At 43.7% G+C, this 21,627-nt stretch overlaps 1 protein-coding gene across 4 annotated transcripts in view; it reads right to left on the bottom strand.

Annotated features, from left to right (window-relative positions):
- Nucleotides 1-21,627, bottom strand: part of LOC140405816 (cytosolic carboxypeptidase 2-like) — a 310,411-nt gene that overhangs the window by 23,019 nt on the left and 265,765 nt on the right. For 3 of the 4 annotated variants that reach the window (XM_072494234.1, XM_072494235.1, XM_072494237.1), the window contains exons 17-20: nucleotides 21,547-21,591; nucleotides 20,269-20,350; nucleotides 15,558-15,638; nucleotides 4,322-4,480 (exon numbers count right to left, since the gene is read on the bottom strand). In XM_072494234.1, the coding sequence (XP_072350335.1) occupies nucleotides 4,322-4,480; nucleotides 15,558-15,638; nucleotides 20,269-20,350; nucleotides 21,547-21,591 (367 nt within the window). The remainder of the gene's footprint in view (nucleotides 1-4,321; nucleotides 4,481-15,557; nucleotides 15,639-20,268; nucleotides 20,351-21,546; nucleotides 21,592-21,627) is intronic. The other variant, XM_072494236.1, reaches the window with a different exon arrangement.

Raw genomic sequence — 21,627 nt, 5'->3', positions numbered from 1 at the left:
TCTGTCTTCTACAACCAAGCCAGTTCTGTATCCATCCAGCCAGCCCACCTCAAATCCCATCTGATTTTAGTTTTTGTACCAGTCTGCCATGTGGGACCTTGTCAAATGCTTTACCAAAGTCCATATAAACTACATTCACAGCCCTTCCCTCGTCAGTTTTCTTCGCCACTTCTTCAAAAACCTCAATCAAGATGGTGAGACATGATCATCGCCGTACAAAACCATATGGGGAAGGTCATGGGTCACCAACTTGATTGTGTTTTATTCAATGGTGAATTGTTGGATAAAGTTGGTATGAAACGGTTGCTTTGTGGTGTTTTTTTATTTCAGCATTATGGCCAAGGGCACACTGTGATGAGATGCAACAAAAGGATGATAAGATGAGGAAACGTTGAGAAATGGTGGCCTGTGGATTCACTCAGGGGAATTGGAGTCTGATGATACATTCGCAGACAGCCTTCCTGCAGGGGGTCCCTTACCTCCATCAATTTCCACAAAGTCCTCCCAGAGATTCCCACTCCCATTACCACTGACAATGGATCCTCGCCACCCAACAGTAAGTACTTCCTGCTGTCTTCTACCTGCAACTGGACAATCCGATCCCTTGACAAATTCTCTGGGGGAAGATCCTATCCCTTGATGAGGTCCCTGGAGGAAGGTCCTATCCCTTGGTGAGGTCCCCGGAGGAAGGTCCTATCCCCTTGGTGAAGTCCGTGGGGGAATTTCCTATCCCTTGGTCGAGTCCCCTGAGGAAGGTCCTATCCCTTGGTGAGGTCCCCGGAGGAAGGTCCTATCCCTGGGTGAGGTCTCCAGGGGAAGGTCCTATCCCCTTGGTGAAGTCCATGGGGGAAGGTCCTATCCCTTGGTGAAGTCCCCTGAGGAAGATCCTATCCCTTGGTCGAATCCCCTGAGGAAGGTCCTATCCTTTGGTGAAGTCCGTGGGGGAAAGTCCTATTCCTTGGTGAGGTCCCCGGAGGAAGGTCCTATCCCCTTGGTGAAGTCCATGGGAAAAGGTCCTATCCCTTGGTGAGATCCCCGGAGGAAGGTCCTATCCCCTTGGTGAAGTCCATGGGGGAAGGTCCTATCCCTTGGTGAGGTCCCCGGAGGAAGGTCCTATCCCCTTGGTGAAGTCCATGGGAAAAGGTCCTATCCCTTGGTGAGGTCCATGGGGGAAGGTCCTATCCCTTTGTGAAGTCCGTGGGGGAAGGTCCTATCCCATTGGTGAACTCTCCTGAGGAAGGTCCTATCCCCTTGGTGAGGTACCCGGAGGAAGGTCCTAACTCATTGGTGAGGTCCCCGGAGGAAGGCCCTATCCCTTGGTGAGATACCCAGAGGAAGGTCCTATCCCCTTGGTGAAGTCCCCTGAGGAAGGTCCTATCCCTTGGTGAGTTTCCCGGAGGAATGTCGTATCCCCTTGGTGAACTCCCCGGAGGAAGGTCCTATCCCTTGGTGAGGTCCCTGGAGGAAGGTCTTATCCCTTGGTTGAGTTGCTGGAGGAAGGCCCTATCCCTTGGTGAAGTCCGCAGAGGAAGATCCTATCCCTGAGGGCAGTTGCTCGAGGAAGGTCCTGTCCCTTGGTGAACTTCCCGGAGGAAGGTCCTATCCCTTGGTGAAGTCCCCAGAGGAAGGTCCTATCCCTGAAGGCAGTTGCTCGAGGAAGATCCTATCCCTTGGTGAGGTCCCCGGAGAAAGGTCCTATCCCCTTGGTGAAGTTGCTGCATTGAGAATAACAACTTCATGGATGCTACCTCACAGAGGGGATGCATGTGGTGTTCCAAGGTCTGGTCACTGGAGGCCTCCATCTTCTCTTCAGATTTACGCAAACTGGCCAAGGACTTCTTAAGGTAAGTCCCAAATTTTGCATGCCATGTTGGTCCAGGTGTTCTGAACCTGCATGATTTCCCACTGGTGTCACGTACGATTGAATGTGGGGGGGGGTAGATTCCAGTCGGGCAAGGAGCAAACCAGCTCCATGCCATTGGCAGACAGTAATTGACAATCCCATTGTTATTTCTCGTTGGCATGAAACCACCTTTTGGACCCCCCACCAAATTCTCCACCCAGCCTGCTATTGAACCCAGTAACATGGGGCATTGGAGGATTCTGCCTGATGTTCTGGAAGTGGTCACACATCAACTGCAGCTTGCAGTTTTGGTACATCTCCACATTCCGATGCAGTGCCTGCAATGGCCAAGTGCACGCAGTCGATGACTCCCTGCACCATGGGGAATCGCACATGCCCGGAAAAACCACATGCCGTCTTCTCCTGCATCTAGAATCATAAACTCACAGAATTAACAGTGCAGCAGGAGGCCATTCGGCCCATCAAGTCTGCACCGGCCCTTGGAAAGAGCACTAAGCTCCCACCTCCACCCCTATCCCCGTAGCCCAATAACCCCACCTAACATTTTTGGACACTAAAGGGCAATTTAGCACGGCCAATCCACCTAACAAGCACGTCGTTCAGGACTTGTGGGAGGAAACCGGAGCACCCGGAGGAAACCCACAGAGACACGGGGAGAACGTGCAGACTCCACACAGACAGTGACACAATCCGGGAATCGAACCCAGGTCCTTGGGCGCTGTGAAGCAACAGTGCTAACCACTGTGCTCCCCTGCTGCCCTCTCTTTATTTACAGAGAAAATAACAGCGTCCCCTTTTCTGACATCCAGACCTTTGTGGCCACTTGGATATAACGATGGACAGAAAACCACACTATTTTGACAATTTTCCTTGTTCTGATGGGCCCAGTCACCCTGATGGCTACAGATAGTACCACACTAATCTTTGTAGCTGCAGGTCCAGTTGCTGGAGATGGCACAGTTAGTACCCACCTCCCTGGGGAAGCACCGCCCGCAGACAGGCAGCTTTTGGCTCAGGTACAGCTTGGAGAAGTGCTCTCTGGAAAACCAAGGTGTGCAAGGCCTCCTGTTGAGAGTGCCTCTTTCACCAACCCTCTGGAGGTTGGCTGGGAGATGGGAGGCCTCTTAAAATAGAGAACCTGACAACATTCAGTCTCCACTGGACATGGAAATCAATGGGAACCCCTGCGGCACAACCAATAAAACGGCCAATTATCAGCTATTTCCCACCCCCATTGGCATTTTACTGGCTGCCAATAGGGGGTCACAGATCCGTACGAATGCCACCAGGTGACTGCTGGCAGCCTCCAGGGTGTTCCCAGGGGTGCTATCCTTTATAGTTCCTTCATGGCACAAGAGGTGGCAGGAATGACCACCCACGTAGCTACGACGTGGCAACTGAAGGATGCATTCCCCCCCCCCCACCCCACTCCACCCCTCCCCAGTTCCCCCCGGCCTGTCTGCCTCAGCCTGGAGGCAGCCACTTCTCTGCTCCCTACAACCTCAGCAGTAACCAACTCCACTTGTGCCAGCAGCCAGCCTCTGATTAGGCCTCCAGTTCTGGCAGACAGGCACTGTCCTTGATTGGGCTACACTCTCGTGATGCAGATAGTGGGAGCAATTTGTCTTCATCCATTTAAAAGTAAAATAGATTTTTACCACAAAATAACATTTTGGGGTTCAGTAAATGGGCAATTTGAGGTGTGACTTGTGGTGAGTGTGGCGCACTTGGAATACATAACTTTGGATAAATGATTCCCAAAGCTCTCCACCAGTGGGGTTTTTTACATCTCATTTCTGGGTATGATATCAATTCCTTGACAGCGATTGATTGCTAGGATTAGTTAACAACTCAATTATTATATCAGGTGATTACCAAGATGGAAGATGATGACTTTGGTCTTTTACTATGTAGCAATTCCTATATTGCTATGAGTTCCGGACTGGCCCTCCCTGAGACTGCTCCACTCTCTAACCTAGCCCTCACCTCCCCGAGAAGCCACCAACGTTTAAGGTGCTCACCTATGATACGCAAGAATGCCTCTAAGAGTGGCCCGAACACGTTATGTCGCCTCAGTGCTAAATTGGTCAGATTTACCGCCGTTTAATGGCTGAAAAAGGGGCGAATGTATCCCCCGTTAACTGATACTCCTCTGCTGCCTGCATCTGATTGTCACATTTACCAGCATAACAGTGACAAAATATTCCTTGGATGTGAAGAGATTTTAAACGTTCTGAGGCATTATAGAAATGTAAGTTCTCTCTCATCTTAGGAGTTCAAATATTGCATACACCCACTTGGTTGTGAAGAAAATAAAAACTGAGGCATTAACAGATTGAGACATTTAAAACAATCTTCCTGGGTGGGTGGTACACAACTGGGAGGAGACGGTGCACTGGGAAGCACTCCCTCCTGATTTAAACAACTTCTTAAACAAATCCTGGACTTTTCTCTTACCTCTCCTGGCTGTCCTCAAGTCCCTGTTTTGCAAATGGTCAATGATGGGAAGCTTTGTTTTTCTGATGGGATAGAAGGGTGCTGCCGATGCCGATGACTGTGGCTTTAAATTAGATGTTTTCACGTTCTCGGTCTGTTTTTTCGGAACCCACTCAAATTCTGAAGGATGAAAGAAAAAGTCACGAGTGCTTTTGTTGGAACTAATTCCTCAAAGTCCAGGGTATGCGTTGGTGTGTGGAAATTGTAGCTGACAGCAGCATGGGGGGTGGGGTGGGGGGGGGGGGGGGGAGAGCAGTTCTTTCTTCAGCCCACAGCGAAATAGAGAGGCCTAGCATTTAGTCACGGTTTACCTCTGGTACATTTGAGTTCAAATGCAGCCCAGGCGGGTGATATAAAAATCCTTCTCTGGTAGTTGTAATATGCAATGGGAATTAAACAGTCTTAATTCTGTACTTAAGACAGGCCACAGAAAGGCTAGTGTGGGAAAGATTGGTGGGCTGGAGTGGTGTGGGGAGGTGGAAGTTGGTGCAGAATTTATCAGGAGCTTCACTCTGCATCTTACCGTGCTACATCTGACCAGGGAGTGCTAGGCGTCGAAACTGGATGTACAAAGTGCAGATGCTCCATTGTTTAGCATTAACACCCATAACATCCGAATCATACGTTCCCTTGGCCGCAGAAAATTGTTTTTCACTGTACTTGGTACATGTGACAATTAATCAATCAATAGGAAGGAACCTAGAAACAAAAGTGGGCTATTTGGTTCCTCGAGCCTGCTCTACCATTCAATTAGAATGTGGTTGATCTGTGTTTTAACTCAATTTCCCCGCACAAGGGGAACTGGAAATTAGCACACAAAAACATTTGCTTGCCTGAACCACGGCATGTTGCTGCTTATCCTCCACATGTGACTGCCCCTTATTCTCAAATCCCTTTTGTTCCCCATATCACTTTAACCCGTTTTCTTTCAATTATCTGAACAACATGCAGAATTTTCTTCTAGACTAACATGGACCATGCTTCAATCATGCACAAAACCACAGAGGCATCATAAAGCAGCCTTAAACCAAAAGGGGTTGATTGGTCTTCACCGGGTTCAATGAGTCATTTAGCACAGTTATTTTCAAAGTCAGGGTCGTGACCCACAGATGGGCCGTAAGCGGGTCACGGGGCCATCGGTCGCGGCGTTCCCGATCACGGGAAGAAGAGCCCAACGGCCGTGACCGGCTTTTAAAAATGCCGGCTGCGATCGGCTTTCAGAATGCCGCCTGTCCCGCGCATGCGTGCCCCCCTCAGCAGTGCGCAGGCCCGGAGCCCAGTGAGGCAGACCGCCTCCTCCTGATATCAGAGCACTGACCCAGGAGCAGATTCTTTTTAAAAATGGCTGGAGTCTTCTCTCCAGAAGCAGCGGTAGAGTGCAGGTCACGCGCCCGGTACACTGAAATCACGTACTCCGGGCGCGCGAGAGATTCCTCCATTTTGTAGCTGCCAGCTCCAGAACTCCAGGGCCTCTGGTGAACAACCCATGAACAAGAAGCTGAAAACAGGAACAAAGCAATAGAAAGATGATATCTTGAGGTTATGGGTTTATTAATTGTGCCACTGCAAATCAGGATGCAAAATTCATGTGTGTTACATACAGGGAAGTACTGGCAAAGGAAAGATTAAAACCCACAAAACTTCAAAGGCATTTCAGGATGAGCACGGCGAGTTCGAGGACAAATCTTTTGATTTTTGTCAACGGATGCAGTGATTTTAAATCATCAGCTCAAGTCATTATCGGAGGTGTAACATTGAATAACAAAGCAAGTGAGATCGTGAGGAACAAGCAGGCTCGCCTGTCACATTAAAAGTAAGCAAAATTGGCAGGTTGTGAAGTTCGGGCGGTGAAGGTCGGTCGGTGTAGGTCCCAAAGGATGGCCGGTTGGTAGAAATGGGTCCCGGGCAAAAAAATTTGAAAAACACTGATATAGTACATGCAGTAGTGTCAGGAGGATCCAGTGAACAGGTCCATATTGTCTGAGCAAACCCCATTGTCAGCTCAGTCAGTAGCTTGGGTTACCTCAGGTTATTCTCAGGCTTGGTCCTACAAGTGATCTTAGCGAAAAGGCTGAGAAGTGATATAAAGAACAATTCTTTATTAGGAAAGCCAAGATTCCATCTGTGTTATGTTCAGAAAATAAAGGTAGTTTTCAGGAATTTATATTTGTATTGGTAAATATAAGAAAGAAAGAAATGCCGCCATGGTCCCAGAAGATTATAGCCTGCTCTCTCCTTTGAGGGCTGACTGGTGGCAAATAAATCTGAGGGTCACTGCACCTCAGTTGAGGGGCAAGATTGTGAAGACGGGGCTTTCATGAATAACCTCAGCTGGTACAGAACTGAGCTAACCAAGGTATAGTTTTAAGTGGGTTTAGTTGAATGTTTCTGTGCCTGGAATGTTAAAACCTATAGTTAGATTCATGCTGGACAAAGGTGTTTGTATGTGTGAGGATTGGTTTCATTTTCAATTGTGTTTCTATAGTGCTTAGAGAGGGCTTTGGCGTGATGAATAAATAAACCAGCAGTGATTACTTAGCAACCGGGGCCTTGTAATGTAGAGTAGCTTTTAAGTTTTAGTTTAGCTAATTTGATGGCAGTTGGAGATAGGTAGTGAGAGAGAAGGCAGCTCTGCTAGAAGCAGTTGGTTTTAGGGAGCATCTCTCTCAGCTTTTCTTGATGAAAAGTCACACCATGGAGTCATGGTTAAGGAAACAAGTGCAGAGATTTGAAGTGCAGCTAGTTAAAGAAGCTAGAGAAATGAGAAGTGTCCAAGAAGTCTGGGGCTAAGGGAACAGAGACCAAGGTATGGTTCAAAAGAATTCAAGGAAGAGTAAACAAAGATAGCACTGTTGCTTCACAGCGCCAGGATCCCAGGTTCGATTTCCGCTTGAGTTACTGTCTGTGCGGAGTCTGCACATTCTCACTGTGTCTGCATAGATTTCCTCCGGGTGCTCCGGTTTCCTCCCACAGGTCCCGAAAGACATGCTGTTAGGTGAATGGGACATTCTGAATTCCCCCTCGGTGGACCCGAACAGGCGCCTGAATGTGGCGACGGGGGGATTTTCACAGTAACTTCATTGCAGTGTTAATGTAAGCCTACTTGTGAAAATAATAAAGATTATTATAAGACCATAAGACATAGGAGCGGAAGTAAGGCCATTCGGCCCATCGAGTCCACTCCACCATTCAATCATGGCTGATTTCAACTCCATTTACCCGCTCTCGCTCCATAGCCCTTAATTCCTCGAGAAATCAAGAATTTATCAACTTCTGTCTTAAAGACACTCAACGTCCTGGCCTCCACCGCCCTCTGTGGCAATGAATTCCACAGACCCACCACTCTCTGGCTGAAGAAATTTCTCCTCATCTCTGTTCTAAAGTGACTCCCTTTTATTCTAAGGCTGTGACCCCGGGTCCTAGTCTCCCCTGCTAATGGAAACAACTTCCCTACATCCACCCTATCTAAGCCATTCATTATCTTGTAAGTTTCTATTAGATCTCCCCTCAACCTCCTAAACTCCAATGAATATAATCCCAGGATCCTCAGACGTTCATCGTATGTTAGGCCTACCATTCCTGGGATCATCCGTGTGAATCTCCGCTGGACCCGCTCCAGTGCCAGTATGTCCTTCCTGAGGTGTGGGACCCAAAATTGCTCACAGTATTCTAAATGGGGCCTAACTAATGCTTTATAAAGCTTCAGAAGTACATCCCTGCTTTTATATTCCAAGCCTCTTGAGGTGAATGACAACATTGCATTTTCTTTCTTAATTACGGACTCAACCTGCAAGTTTACCTTTGAGAATCCTGGACAAGGATAATAATAATAATTATTATTATTATCAAGTGTTCTGAGTTAAAGAGACAATTGCAGTAACCAGATTCTCAATAGGACAGCAGCCTTCAAAGGTAAATAAATCGTCTGATGCCATTTTAATGCAGGCTGGGAATTGAGAGTTAAAGCAATCAAGAAAATAAATCCTAATGGGGTTAGTGTAACATCCTGGGCTGGATTCACTTTTAAAAGTGGAGTGGAAGCTTTGTTTAAAATTTTCATTTGGAAAACCTGATCGGATTTTGGAATGCTAACCACTAAGGGAAAGCATACTTATGAGAGAAGATTTTAAAGTGTGATTTTGGGAGTGGACTTTGAAAACACTCACACGACAATTATCTGGGGGCTTCTGAGGAGACATCCACAAACATTCTCGAGCGGTTCAGAGTGGAGATGTATTTGTCCACAGTCATCTTGTGTGCTTAAAAGGAACTTTGTGGTCCTTCGCTGTCCTGTGGCTCTGCTCCTCCATGTTGCATTTTTAAAAAATTAAAGTTGCAGTTTTTTAAGCCAGATTCCATTCTCGGATCTTCCCGATCAGTTATAACATTAACTGGGATTCTAACAGTTATTCATGGAATTAATTGATCTAACCTTGACAGCAAGAGAAGCAGTTCTTCATAGTCGGGGTATTCATGGGGGATCTGCATCCAGTAACATGAAAGCACAAGTCTGGTGGAGGCTAAGCTTGTTTACATTGCTTTCTGCTGCTGACTATTTGGCGCCACACATGAAGCAAGGCAATTGGACGAGATGTTCTCAGTCCCTGAAACTAATACTTGGCAGCCTCGTGTAGACAATCTGATAGGTGTCATGATAATGTCGCTTTCAGAAATGTTTGGCTGCTCATATTACTGCAGTGATGTCAGAGTGTGGGTGGAGCTGGGCTGTCTGCCAGCTTTTTACTTTTGTTTTAGGCTGTTTGCTGCAGGGTGTGTTTTAGTTTCGTTTTCAGTGTTGGAGCTGAAGTCAGACAAAGCAGGTGTACTGCTGTTCTCTCTGCCATCAAAAGACTATCTCTTGATCATTTGGTGAATTCAGAATTATAAATGTTCTCAGTAGTGAATGTAAACCTAATGTGCTTCTGGTAAAAGGTGTTTTAAGTCTTCTGGATGTTAAAAGGACAGCTTACGGATTACTTAGTGATGTATTCTTTGGGGGTTCTATTTGAATTAATGGTTGCTGAGATGTTCACTGTTTGTTTTAAAAAGGTTAACTTGAGTTCATAGAATAAACATTGTTTTGCTTTAAAAAATACTTTTCCATTTCTGCTGTACCACACCTGTAGAGTGGGCCGTGTGCTCCCCATACCACAATTAAAAGTTGTGGGTCAGGTGAACTCCATGATACACTTTGGGGTTCTCTAAACCCTGGCCCATAACAAATTGGGGGCTCGTCCACGATAAAAGTCTATCTATTGGATTGACTTTGTGAACTTAAAGACATATTGTGGGTGCTTTTCAGGTGTGGTATTTCAGTTTAAGGAGGGAGTGTGTTGTGGACAATGGCTCTTGCAGAGGCTCTGAAGTTTTTGGGGATGGATACGGTCACATGCAGTACCTTACAGACAGAAACTAAAAGCAGACTGTTAGGTTTGGCAAAAACATTGCAGTAACATTACCTGACAAAATGCGAAAATATGAGGTCATTATGGCAGTGGCTAAGCATTTAAAGTTGCCTGAGATACAGTTTGACTCATTGGAAATGGCAAAAATTCAGTTACAAATTAAACAAATGGAGCATGAGAGAATTAAAGCAGCTTGAATATGAAAGAGAGAGAGAGGAAAAAGAGAGAGAAGAAAGGAAAACAGAAAGAATAGCCCTAGCAGAACAAAAAGAAAGAGAAAGGGAAATACAGATCAGGGAAAAAGATAAAGAAAGAGAGTTTGAACTTCAGAAAATGGCCATGAAACATTACAGTCAGTTAAAATTGGCAGACATAAAGGGAAACATACATTTGGTTGATAGTGATGAGGATAGTGAGAAAGAGCGCCAAAGTCGAAGGCTTGGTGGGAATCTATTTAAATATGTCCAAGCATTGCCGAGGTTTGATGAGAAGGAGCTAAAAGCCTTTTTCATTTCAGTTGAGAAAGTAGCTAAACAAATGAAATGGCTACAGGACATGTGGGTATTACTGATTCAAACAAAGCTGGTAGGTAGGGTTGGTGAAGTGTTTGCATCACTACCGGAGGAGGTATCTGGGACGTATGAGGTGACAAAATCCATCTTCGGTACATATGAACTAGTGCCTGAAGCTTACAGACAAAGGTTTAGAAATTTAAGGAAAGAATTTGGTCAAACATACATGGAGTTTGAAAGGATCAAACAGCGTAATTTTGATAGGTGGATAAGGGCTTCGAAAACAGACAAAACGTATGAAGCTCTCAGAGAAATTATACTTTTGGAGGAGTTTAAAAATTCAATTCCTGGTGTAGTGAGAACTCATGTGGAAGAACAGAGGGTTAAAACTGCGAGATTAGCAGCAGAAATGGCAGATGATTATGAATTAGGTCAGAAATCAAAGCTTGGTTTCTGACATCAGTTTCAGCCTGTGAGGGATAGAAACTGGGGACATGAGAAATTCCCATGGTAAAGGTAAAGTTGATCTGATGGGAGATATAAGGAGAGTGTACCTCAGATTACAAAATAAATCCAGGAGGGTGGAAAAGAAATGAAAAGTTTCAAATGTTTTCACTGTAATAAACTAGGCCATGTAAAGTCACAGTGTTGGTGGTTGAAGAAAAGCATTGGGAAGGCTGATGTGGTAAAACAGGATAAGACAGTAGGGTTTGTTAAAGGGGTAAAGGAAAGCCCAAGTGAAGCGAAGGAGATGCAAAAGATTGTACAGCCTGATCAAAAGGTGATTGATAAGAAGGTGCCAGATATCTTTAAAGAATTTGCTTGTGTGGGTAAAGTTTACTCATGTGTATCAGGAGGAGCAGGTAAAGAAGTCACAATTTTAAGAGATACGGGAGCTAGTCAATCTTTAATGGTAAGAGATGAAGAGTTATGTAGTTTGGGAAGAATGTTGCCAGAAAAGGTGGTGATATGTGGAATTCAGGGTGAGAGAAGTAGCGTTCTATTATATAAGGTAAGGTTGGAAAGTCCAGTGAAGAGTGGTGAAGTGGTAGTAGGAGTAATAGAGAAACTATCTTGTCCAGGAATACAGTTTATCTTGGGTAATAATATAGCTGGATTGCAGGTGGGAGTGATGCCTACTGTGGTGGATAAGCCAGTGGAAAATCAGACAACTGAAGTGTTGAAGGATGAATATCCTGGGATTTTTCCGGATTGTGTGGTAACAAGGTCGCAAAGTCACAGGTTAAGACAAGAGGAGAAATCAAAGAGTGAAGATGAAGTTGAAGTGCAATTATCAGAAACGATTTTTGATCAGATGGTTGAAAAAGAACAAGAACAAGTGGGGGATGAGGCGGATATTTTTAGTTCAGGAAAATTGGTGGAGTTATAACAGAAAGATAGAGAAATAAAACGGATGTATCAGAAAGCATATACGGAAGAGGAATCTGAGTGTACACCATAGTGTTACTACTGTAAAAGTAATGTCTTGATGAGAAAATGGAGACCTTTACATATGCAGGCAGATGAAAAGTGGGCAGAAGTTCATCAAGTAGTATTGCCGGTAGGGTATAGAAAGGAGGTGTTGCGAGTTGCACATGAGGTACCAGGGGGAGGTCATTTGGGAATAAGGAAAACTCAAGCTAAAATCCAAAAACATTTTTATTGGCCTGGACTACATAAAGATGTAGTTAAATTTTGTCAATCATGTCACACATGTCAAGTGATTGGGAAACCTCAAGCAGTGATAAAACCAGCGCCCTTAATACCCATTGCAGCATTTGAGGAACCTTTTACAAGGGTCCTAATTGATTGTGTAGGACCGCTTCCTAAAACAAAAAGTGGGAATCAATATCTTTTGACGATAATGGATGTGTCTACTAGGTTTCCAGAGGTCATTCCAGTACGTAATATTACAGCTAAAATGATTGTGGAGGAGTTACTTAAATTCTTTACCAGATATGGACTATCCACAGAAATACAATCGGATCAAGGATAAAATTTTACCTGAAGGTTATTCAAAGAAGTTATGGATAGCTTAGGAATAAAACCATTTAAATCAACTGCATACCATCCGGAATCGCAAGGAGTGTTAGAAAGGTACATCAGACATTAAAGACAATGTTGAGGGCTTATTGTCAAGATTATCCAGAGGATTGGGATAAAGGAATTCCATTCGTACTGTTTGCAATTAGGGATGCACCTAATGAGTCAACCAAATTCAGTCCTTTTGAACTAATTTTTGGTCATGAGGTAAGAGGACCACTTAAATTGATTAAGGAAAAATTGGTGAGTGAGAAATCAGAAATTACATTTTTGAATTACGTGTCAAATTTTAGGGAACGATTAAATAGAGCAGGTGAATTGGCTAGACAACATTTAAAAGTTGCACAAAATGTGATGAAACGGGTAGCGGAAAGGAAATCCAAAGTTCGTAGTTTTGCCTGTGGGGATAAAGTTTTAGTATTGTTACCAGTGGTAGGTGAATCTTTAAAAGCAAGGTTTTGTGGACCTTATCAGATTGAAAGTAAAGTAAGTGAGGTGAATTATGTGGTAAAAATGCCAGATGGAAGGAAAACTCACCGAGTGTGTCATTTGAATATGCTTAAAAAGTGCTTTGAAAGGGAAGGAGAGAAAAAGGAGGAGGTTTTAATGATTCTAACTCAAAGTGACAAACCAAATCCAAATGACTGTGAATTTGACATACCTCAAATTAAATTGGAAAACGAGGATGTTCTTAAAAATTGGGATAAACTGTGGAGTTACCTTCCAGAGGAAAAACGGACTGATCTGAAAGAGTTATTGATATCACATGGGCAAGTTTGTAGGGATAAATTGGAAAATACTAAAATGGGTATACATGATGTAGATGTGGGAAATGCTGTTCCTATCAAACAACATCCATATAGACTTAACCCTTTAAAATTGGCACAGGTTAACAAAGAGATTGAGAGTATGCTTAAAAATGGCATAATTGAAGTGGGTTGCAGACAATGGAGCTCACCCATAGTGATGGTACCAAAACAAGAAGGTACCCAACGGTTGTGTATGGACTATAGAAAGGTTAATGCAGTTACAAGAACGGACTCTTATCCTATCCCACGTTTGGAGGATTGCATTGAGAAAGTGGGACAGTCAGCTTTTATTTCCAAACTAGATTTACTTAAAGGTTACTGGCAGGTACCTTTATCCGAAGGGGCGAAGGAGATTTCAGCTTTTGTGACTCCAGATGGTATGTACCAATTCAAAGTTATGCCATTTGGCATGAAAAATGCCCCAGCCACATTTCAACGGTTAACTAACAAAGTCGTTTCAGGATTACCCAATTGTGCGATATACATCGACTATCTGGTAATTTTCAGCCAGACATGGATAGAACATTTAAAACATCTGATGGAGTTATTCAATCGACTTCAGGAGGCGGGTTTGGTGATAAACCTAGCCAAAAGTGAATTTGGAAAAGCCCAAGTCACTTTCCTTGAGGAGTTTCCGATACACTCAAGATGAAGGGAAATAATGCGATTTCTTGGCATGAGTGGATTTGATCGAACATTTGTGCAAAGGTTTTGTAGCATGATTGCTCCACTGATGGACTTTCTGAGGAAACGTCGAAAATTTCAGTGGACAGCAGACTTTCAACAGGCATTTGACGGCCTGAAAGCTGTGATAACCAATGCTCATGTGTTGGAGAATTACAAGGGATTCTGTGATCAGATTTAACTAAAGGATCTGACTTTAAAGAGAAATACCAAGGCGTAGAGAAATGGACAGATTGGGCAAGGACCTTCTTGCTCAAAGAGACTGCCAAATCAAGAAGGATTTCAGTTGGAGGAAGAAGAACAAAAATGGACTATATTGTTGTACCTGTTTGCATGTGTTGTTTTTTGAAACTAAAAAGTATATTTACTGTGTGCATTTCTTAAAGGGTAGTGAAAACGTGAAAAATGAAACCATATTGAAGTTGAACGTTTATTTTTTTTCTTGGGGGGAGGTGTCATGAGAATGTTGCTTTAAGAAATGCTTGGCTGCTCATATTAGTGATGTCAGAGTGTGGGTGGAGCTGGGCTGTCTGTCAGCTTCTTACTTTCGTTTTAGGCTGTTTGCTGCAGGGTGTGTTTTAGTTTCGTTTTCAGTGTTGGAGCTGAAGCCAGACCAAGGAGTTGTACTGCTGTTCTCTATGCCATCAAAAGACTATCTCTTGATCATTTGGTGAATTCAGAATTATAAATGTTCTCAGTAGTGAATGTAAACCTAATGTGCGTCTGGTAAAATGTGTTTTAAGTCATCTGGATGTTAAAAGGACAGTTTACGGGTTACTTAGTGTTGTATTCTTTGGGGGTTGTATTTGAATTAATGGTTCCCAAGATGTTCACTGTTTGTTTTAAAATGGTTAACTTGAGTTCATAGAATAAACATTGTTTTGCTTTAAAAAATACTTTTCCATTTCTGCTGTACCACACCTGTAGAATGGGCCGTGTGCTCCCCATACCACAATCTAGTAAAAGTTGTGGGTCAGGTGAACTCCATGATACATAGAACATAGAACATAGAACAATACAGCGCAGTACAGGCCCTTCGGCCCACGATGTTGCACCGAAACAAAAGCCATCTAACCTACACTATGCCATTATCATCCATATGTTTATCCAATAAACTTTTAAATGCCCTCAATGTTGGCGAGTTCACTACTGTAGCAGGTAGGGCATTCCACGGCCTCACTACTCTTTGCGTAAAGAACCTACCTCTGACCTCTGTCCTATATCTATTACCCCTCAGTTTAAAGTTATGTCCCCTCGTGCCAGCCATATCCATCCGCGGGAGAAGGCTCTCACTGTCCACCCTATCCAACCCCCTGATCATTTTGTATGCCTCTATTAAGTCTCCTCTTAACCTTCTTCTCTCCAACGAAAACAACCTCAAGTCCATCAGCCTTTCCTCATAAGATTTTCCCTCCATACCAGGCAACATCCTGGTAAATCTCCTCTGCACCCGCTCCAAAGCCTCCACGTCCTTCCTATAATGCGGTGACCAGAACTGTACGCAATACTCCAAATGCGGCCGGACCAGAGTTCTGTACAGCTGCAACATGACCTCCCGACTCCGGAACTCAATCCCTCTACCAATAAAGGCCAACACTCCATAGGCCTTCTTCACAACCCTATACCCCATACACTTTGGGGTTCTCTAAACCCTGGCCCATAACATAGGTTAGCCCTAAATTCAAGGTCATGCTTTATCTTCTCAATTTGCCTTCTACTCCCAACACTCTTTATCTCAACTCACCGTATTTGGAAGCATTTAAATGTTTCTTGTGGACCTGACCTGAAAAGATAGAATCTGAATTCTGATAATCCTTTGTAATAACTGCAAAGAGATAAAAAAACAACAACTTACAAAAGGCTGACAAGGTACTACATAATAGATCTTTTAAAAGAAAAAGCCCGTGGGGGAGGGGGGGGGGGGTCACACTTTAGAAAGGGTGGCAGGAGGTCACAAAGAGGAAAATTGTTGGAATAATTTAATAATCTTTATTGTCACAAGTAGGCTTACATTAACACTGCAATGAAGTTACTGTGAAAAGCCCCTCGCCGCCACATTCCGGCGCCTGTTCGGGTACACTGAGGGAGAATTCAGAATGTCCAATTCACCTAACAGCATGTCTTTCGGGTTCGGGAGGAAACCGGAGCACCCGGAGGAAACCCACGCAGACACAGGGAGAACGTGCAGACCGTGATCCAAGCCGGGAATTGAACCTGGGATCCTGGCACAGTGAAGCAACATTGCTAACCACTGTGCTACCATGCTGGTACCAGAGGTGGGGAATTTCAGTTACACAAAGAAACCGGACAAGCAGTGGGCATTCTGGAGAGAAGAGAAGCTTAAGAGGAGATTTAACAGAAGTGTTTTAAATCTGGAGGATTCTGATAGACTAAATAGTGAGATTTTTTCAGTGACAGAAAGGTTGACAACCAGAGCACATATATTTAAGGCAACATGAGGGAACATGTATTTTGCATCGTGAGCTGTGATCTGGAATGCACTGCCTAAAAGGATGATGGAAGTAGATTCAATCGTAACTTTTAAATGAAATGGTTACTTGAACATTTTTGTCTTTTACAAATTATGGGGGGGGGGGGGGGAAGCTGGGATGTGGGACTAATTGGATAGCTCTTTCAAAGACTTTCCATATTTCTGTCACAGCATAAATAGCTAAATTCATGGATAAGGCATGTTTTTCATATTTTTGTATTCATATGATGTAGGTAATAAGTGTATCGGACGTTGCAAATCCTGTTACACTCAGCGCACACCATGCCGTAAGATATCAGTGAAATATTGCAATTTCAATTCAGGTCACTTTCATCCAACAGAGGCAACATTTTACTGGGTTAATATCCTCACCAAACACCAAAACAAATCAAGGGTCACAAGTTCAACTCAAGTTTCCTCTTTTGAGTCACCCGAGCTGTAGATTACTGGTGCTGATCCTCGGCGGGAGTATTCGGCCTAATCCCACCTCCTTTTCCTGTTCTCTTCTCTCTTTCCTGAAACCATCACCTTGCATCCAGCATATGTATGTTCATAAATACTTCCTTTCTTCCATTAAAAGCAGCTTATGATTGTGGTGGAAACACACAAGCGGCGAAGATGTTGTTGGTGCCTTTAACTTTACACCCGGTGATCAAAAGAAGTCTTACCCCCGAGCGAGTGTTTTCTCCATTTCATTGTCAAAGATTGTGTGGTCGCATTAAAAAAAGTAGTGCTTTTCAATCACTGTGAATTGCTTTGTTAGTAATTCAGGCTTTATTTTGAGCAGTGATTTGAAGGTTAATTTTGAGGACAATTCCATATTTCACGATTTTCACGAAATCCGTGAGGTCGCATATAGGAGGGCCCCTACATATAGGGACGGGTGTCCCTATATGTATCAGAGAATTCTTACCTTGCTGAAGGAAGCCACGTGGTGATCATGTTTGCGCTGGTTCTCCGAATGAGCACATCCCTCAGTGCTGTTCTCCCGCTCCCTCCACAGCCGCCCGCCCCCCCCCCCCCCCCCCAAACCTGCCAAATGTTCCCTCTTCAGGCAATCTGGTTCCCTTTTCAGTGTTTTGATTGAACCTGCCTCCCCATTCTCGCAAGGCAGTGCATTCTAGATCTTAACCGCAGGGTGCGTGAACAAGATTTTCACTTTCCCAGGAATGGGGTAGATGTCCAGCTACTCTTTGTGAAGAAGTGCTTCCTGTCTTTACCCTTGAAGGGCCAAGCTCTGCTTATTCCTCCTTGTACGGGATTCCTCTGCCGAGACCACCTCTCCACAGTATTCCTTTTGGTGCGTTTCTGTTTGTTGAGAAGAGCCTTTGTTTGAATGTCCAGTGAAAACCCACTGTTTTACCACCAGTGCCAGCAATCTATTTCACATCATTGTTAAGGAAAAGGGGCCTCCTTGTCCCCTGGATTTGGAGATATCACCCCTTGTGCTTCAATGCTGTAAATGGCAGAAAGGTTTACTTGGATCCAATTTGGCTGAACATTTTGTAACTTCAAACACAATTTTGTTTTTAAATGGATTATTTCAGTTGGGCTGTTCATATATCCAATCAGAACTTTTCCATTTCTATAATCCAGAGAAATTCAGGAAATTCACACGACCCATAACTGCTGCATCACATTTTTTGGCAAAGAGCATAGAATGAGCCCATTTGGCCCATCTTGCATGTGTTGGTAGTTTGAAAGAGCTGTCCAATTTGTTACCCTCCTCTACTCTTTACCTATGTTCCTATAGCTCTGAAATATTTTTCCTTTATATCCACTTCCTTTTTGAAAGTTAGTATTGTTTTTCTTTCCAATCTCCTGTTTGGCAGTTCATTCCAGATCATAAGAGCTTTCTGCATGAAATAATCCATTTGCCCTTTAATCAATTGTCCTCTGCTTATTGCCCCTCCTGTCAGTGAAAACTGTGACAAACATCTCAATGGCTTTTCACAGTGGCCCATAAAACAATATGGAGGTTACAATGTAAAAACAGGCTCCTCCAGCCCCTGTCTTCCACCCTCTGTGCAAACAAATAGTTCCAATCACATTTCTGCACCATCTTTTCCGATCCGCTGAAATCCTTTTCCTTCATTCACCTAATGAAGGTTGACAGAAGCCGAGATGCTCCATCTCTGCGGCTGAAGTGAGCAGGGTTTCCAATGCGCTTCCAATGAAGATATGTTGGTGGAGCGAGAGTGAAAACATTCCAGGCCAAAGATCCTGTTGCAAAAACTAACTCTGGAAATGCTTCCTTCAGCCTCGTGGCTTGTTGTTCCCTCAATTGGGAAACAAATACTTTCTTCTGCCCTCTGTTCTAAATCTCTTACAATTGATCCTATATCGATAACCACGCATTCCAGATCCCTCAATTACTGGAGACAATCTGCTTCAATTTGCCCAGTCCCACCCTGTCATGCTTTTTAAACACTTCTATTAAAAGGCCCGATAATCATCGTTTTGTAATTAGAAAGAGAGAAAAGTCGAGAAGCTTAGGGATGGTGCTTCAGCAAGTCATTTCAGCGGTGGATTAGTTGAATTATTAAGATTAAAGATACACAGGGAAAGGACATGAATTGATTAAGCACCTTGAGCACATATAAAAAGAGACTCTTCAGGCCTCTCAAGACCATTGGCACCACGGGGACTGGGGTGAATTGCCACCCCCAGGACTGACATTTTGTTTTAGTTACAGTGCAACACCTGGAACTGTCACCACTGTCAGTTTTGTTTAATTTATTGATTTTGGGGTTTATTTAATAAAGTATAAAGATAAACTCACTTCCCTGACTGGTGGACACACGGGGGCTGGATTGCATCGTAACACAATTTTTATTTGATTTGCTACGTTCCCCTTTGAAATTCAGATATTTGTTACAGTGTGCCACCATGGGCCATCAATCCCATTTATTAATTAATTTTATTGAACCCTTTTAAGGGGTTGACCATTCATTAATTTGTTTAGTTATTAATGGGTACTTAAAAGAGTAAATAGACTTTCTGGGGTTATGCCCACGCCTGGGTGTCCCTGGAAAGGGAGCATACTGCATCCACCAGTATGCTTGAGGCATTCAGTGGCCAGTGGGCACAGAGGACGACTCCGAATGTTGTAAGGTCTCCCACAAACAGTGAGATCCGAAGGTGAACAATGGGCCACAGTTATACCAAAGTTATGATGTGCACAGGCAGGGTAAACTAAGAATGTGACTTGAAATTAGCCAGAAATTAGCGAGGATCATAACTGGACATTAGTCAAGATGGCTATTGCAAGGAGTGTCACGGTGGCACAGTGGTTAGCACTGCTGCCTCACGACGCTGAGGACGGGGTTTGATCGAGGCCCGGGGTCACTATATGTGTGGAGTTTGCACATTCGCCCCGTGTTTGCGTGGGTCTCCACCCCCACAACCCCAAGATGTTCCGGCTAGGAGGATTGGCCATGCTACATTGTCCCTCAATTGGGAAACAAAAATAATTGGACACTCTAAATTTAAAAAAAAACACAAAAAAAGATGGCTATTGCAGGGCAGCACGGTGGGGCAGTGGTTAGCACTGCTGCCTCACGGCGCCGAGGACCCAGGTTCGATCCCGGCCCTGTGTGGAGTTTGCACATTCTCCCCGTGTCTGTGTGTGTCTCACCCCCATAATCCAAAAATGTGCAAGGTAGATGGATTGGCCACGCTAAAATTGACCCTTAATTAGAAAACAAGTTAAAAATTAAAGAAAGAAGGGTATTGCTCCATAGAATAATTTGTTGGGTCCGAAAATAAAGTTTCTGCATGTTTAGGATGAATATGGTTTCTACCATTATAGGGCTATGGTACTAGAGAATGAACTTTAATGGCTCATTCTTACGATTTTTGGATGTTTTAGTAGAATTACTCATGCCCCTTCCAACATCTACCTTATCTTTTTAATACCATCAATGATCTCAGGTCACTACCAAATACAAAGCCAGTATCTTACTATTTGTCGGGTGATGCAGTCTCATGCTTATTCCGCCAGACATATCATTCAAAGAATCTTCGGTGATCCCAAACCTAGCCGGCTGTGTAAAAATGAAGATGAGTTGAAGAATATCAATATATTGAGCCTTTCAGAAAAGCATTTCACAGCCACTTACGTTTTTATTACAGTCACTGTTGTATTGTAGGAAATGCAGCAGTCAATTTGCACACTGCAATCTCCAGCAAACACCAGGCTGAAAATGGCTTTATAAATAATCTGTTTTAGTGATGCTAGTTGAAGGATAAAGATTGGCCAAAACACGAGGAAGAACTCTTCAATATGATACTTTTGGATTTATGGGACAGCAGTCAAATCTCAGTTTCTAATACCTTATCCGACAATGCAGCATTCCCTCAGTGCCAGCCTGACTTCTGATTCAGAGCAAGATTGCCATCAACTGAGCACAGTTGTGCACAGAATCAGGATTACAAAATTATAATCTAACTTCTAACTGGAGCTTCCTTTGACCAGCTCCCTTTGAGTGCTGGTGTCTTCTTTTAGGTATTTGCTTTTCTTCAATTAAGATGTGATTTTCTGGTGTAGTGACTGGAGAGAAGCGCATTTGTATGGCAAAAGGTTCAGCACACACTACCCATGATTTTCAGGCTATTTCAGTGAATTTAAAGTTTCGAATTGGGCAGCTCATTGGAAACAGAAATTTTGAAATTATTTATTTTCCTCACAGCTACATATCCCCAGAATGTAGCAAAGAACTCCAATGAATTACGCATTAAATGCAGCCACTCTTATTAAAATTACAGTATTGCACATAACTAAGCTAAAACTTTGCTGTGGGAGAGTAAACAACGTGTCTTAATTCTAGTCCAAGCGTTGGACAGCTTGCTTCAGCTTGTTACACTGGTATAAATCTTTGCCATTTGGAGTTTGGAGATTTGTGAAAAACGGGCATCACTTTACTGGGATAGCAAATCACTGACTTCAAAGTAAGCCATTAAATTACATGTGAACTGTTTGTGGTGTGTATCGGAGACATAACAAAAACAGAACTGCCTCGGGTGAATTTCCTTGCAGCCTGCCCTGCCTTGCCACAATGGCATCAGCAGAAACCCTAGCCCTCATATGTGAATGGTGTTTCTATGAGAGTTCCATCTTCAGAGTAGGGCAATCACCGAGGATGTTTACCCCCATTTTTCAAAGTCTTCTTATGTTTCAATGCAAGAAAACTTGAACGTCCACTTATTCTTGGAAATCAAAGAGAGCACAGGATGCAAGTACCTCTGAAATGGCGATATTTTCTTCAGCACTCAAGGCCGGAGAGACCTTTGGGAGAAAGCAAAAACAGTTTAGGTTTAGTCA

The sequence above is a fragment of the Scyliorhinus torazame genome, chromosome 2 (genome assembly GCF_047496885.1).
Source record: "Scyliorhinus torazame isolate Kashiwa2021f chromosome 2, sScyTor2.1, whole genome shotgun sequence".
Lineage (NCBI taxonomy): Eukaryota > Metazoa > Chordata > Chondrichthyes > Carcharhiniformes > Scyliorhinidae > Scyliorhinus > Scyliorhinus torazame.
The sequence above is the reverse complement of the archived record's forward strand: the minus strand, read 5'-3'. Positions and strand labels throughout refer to the sequence as shown.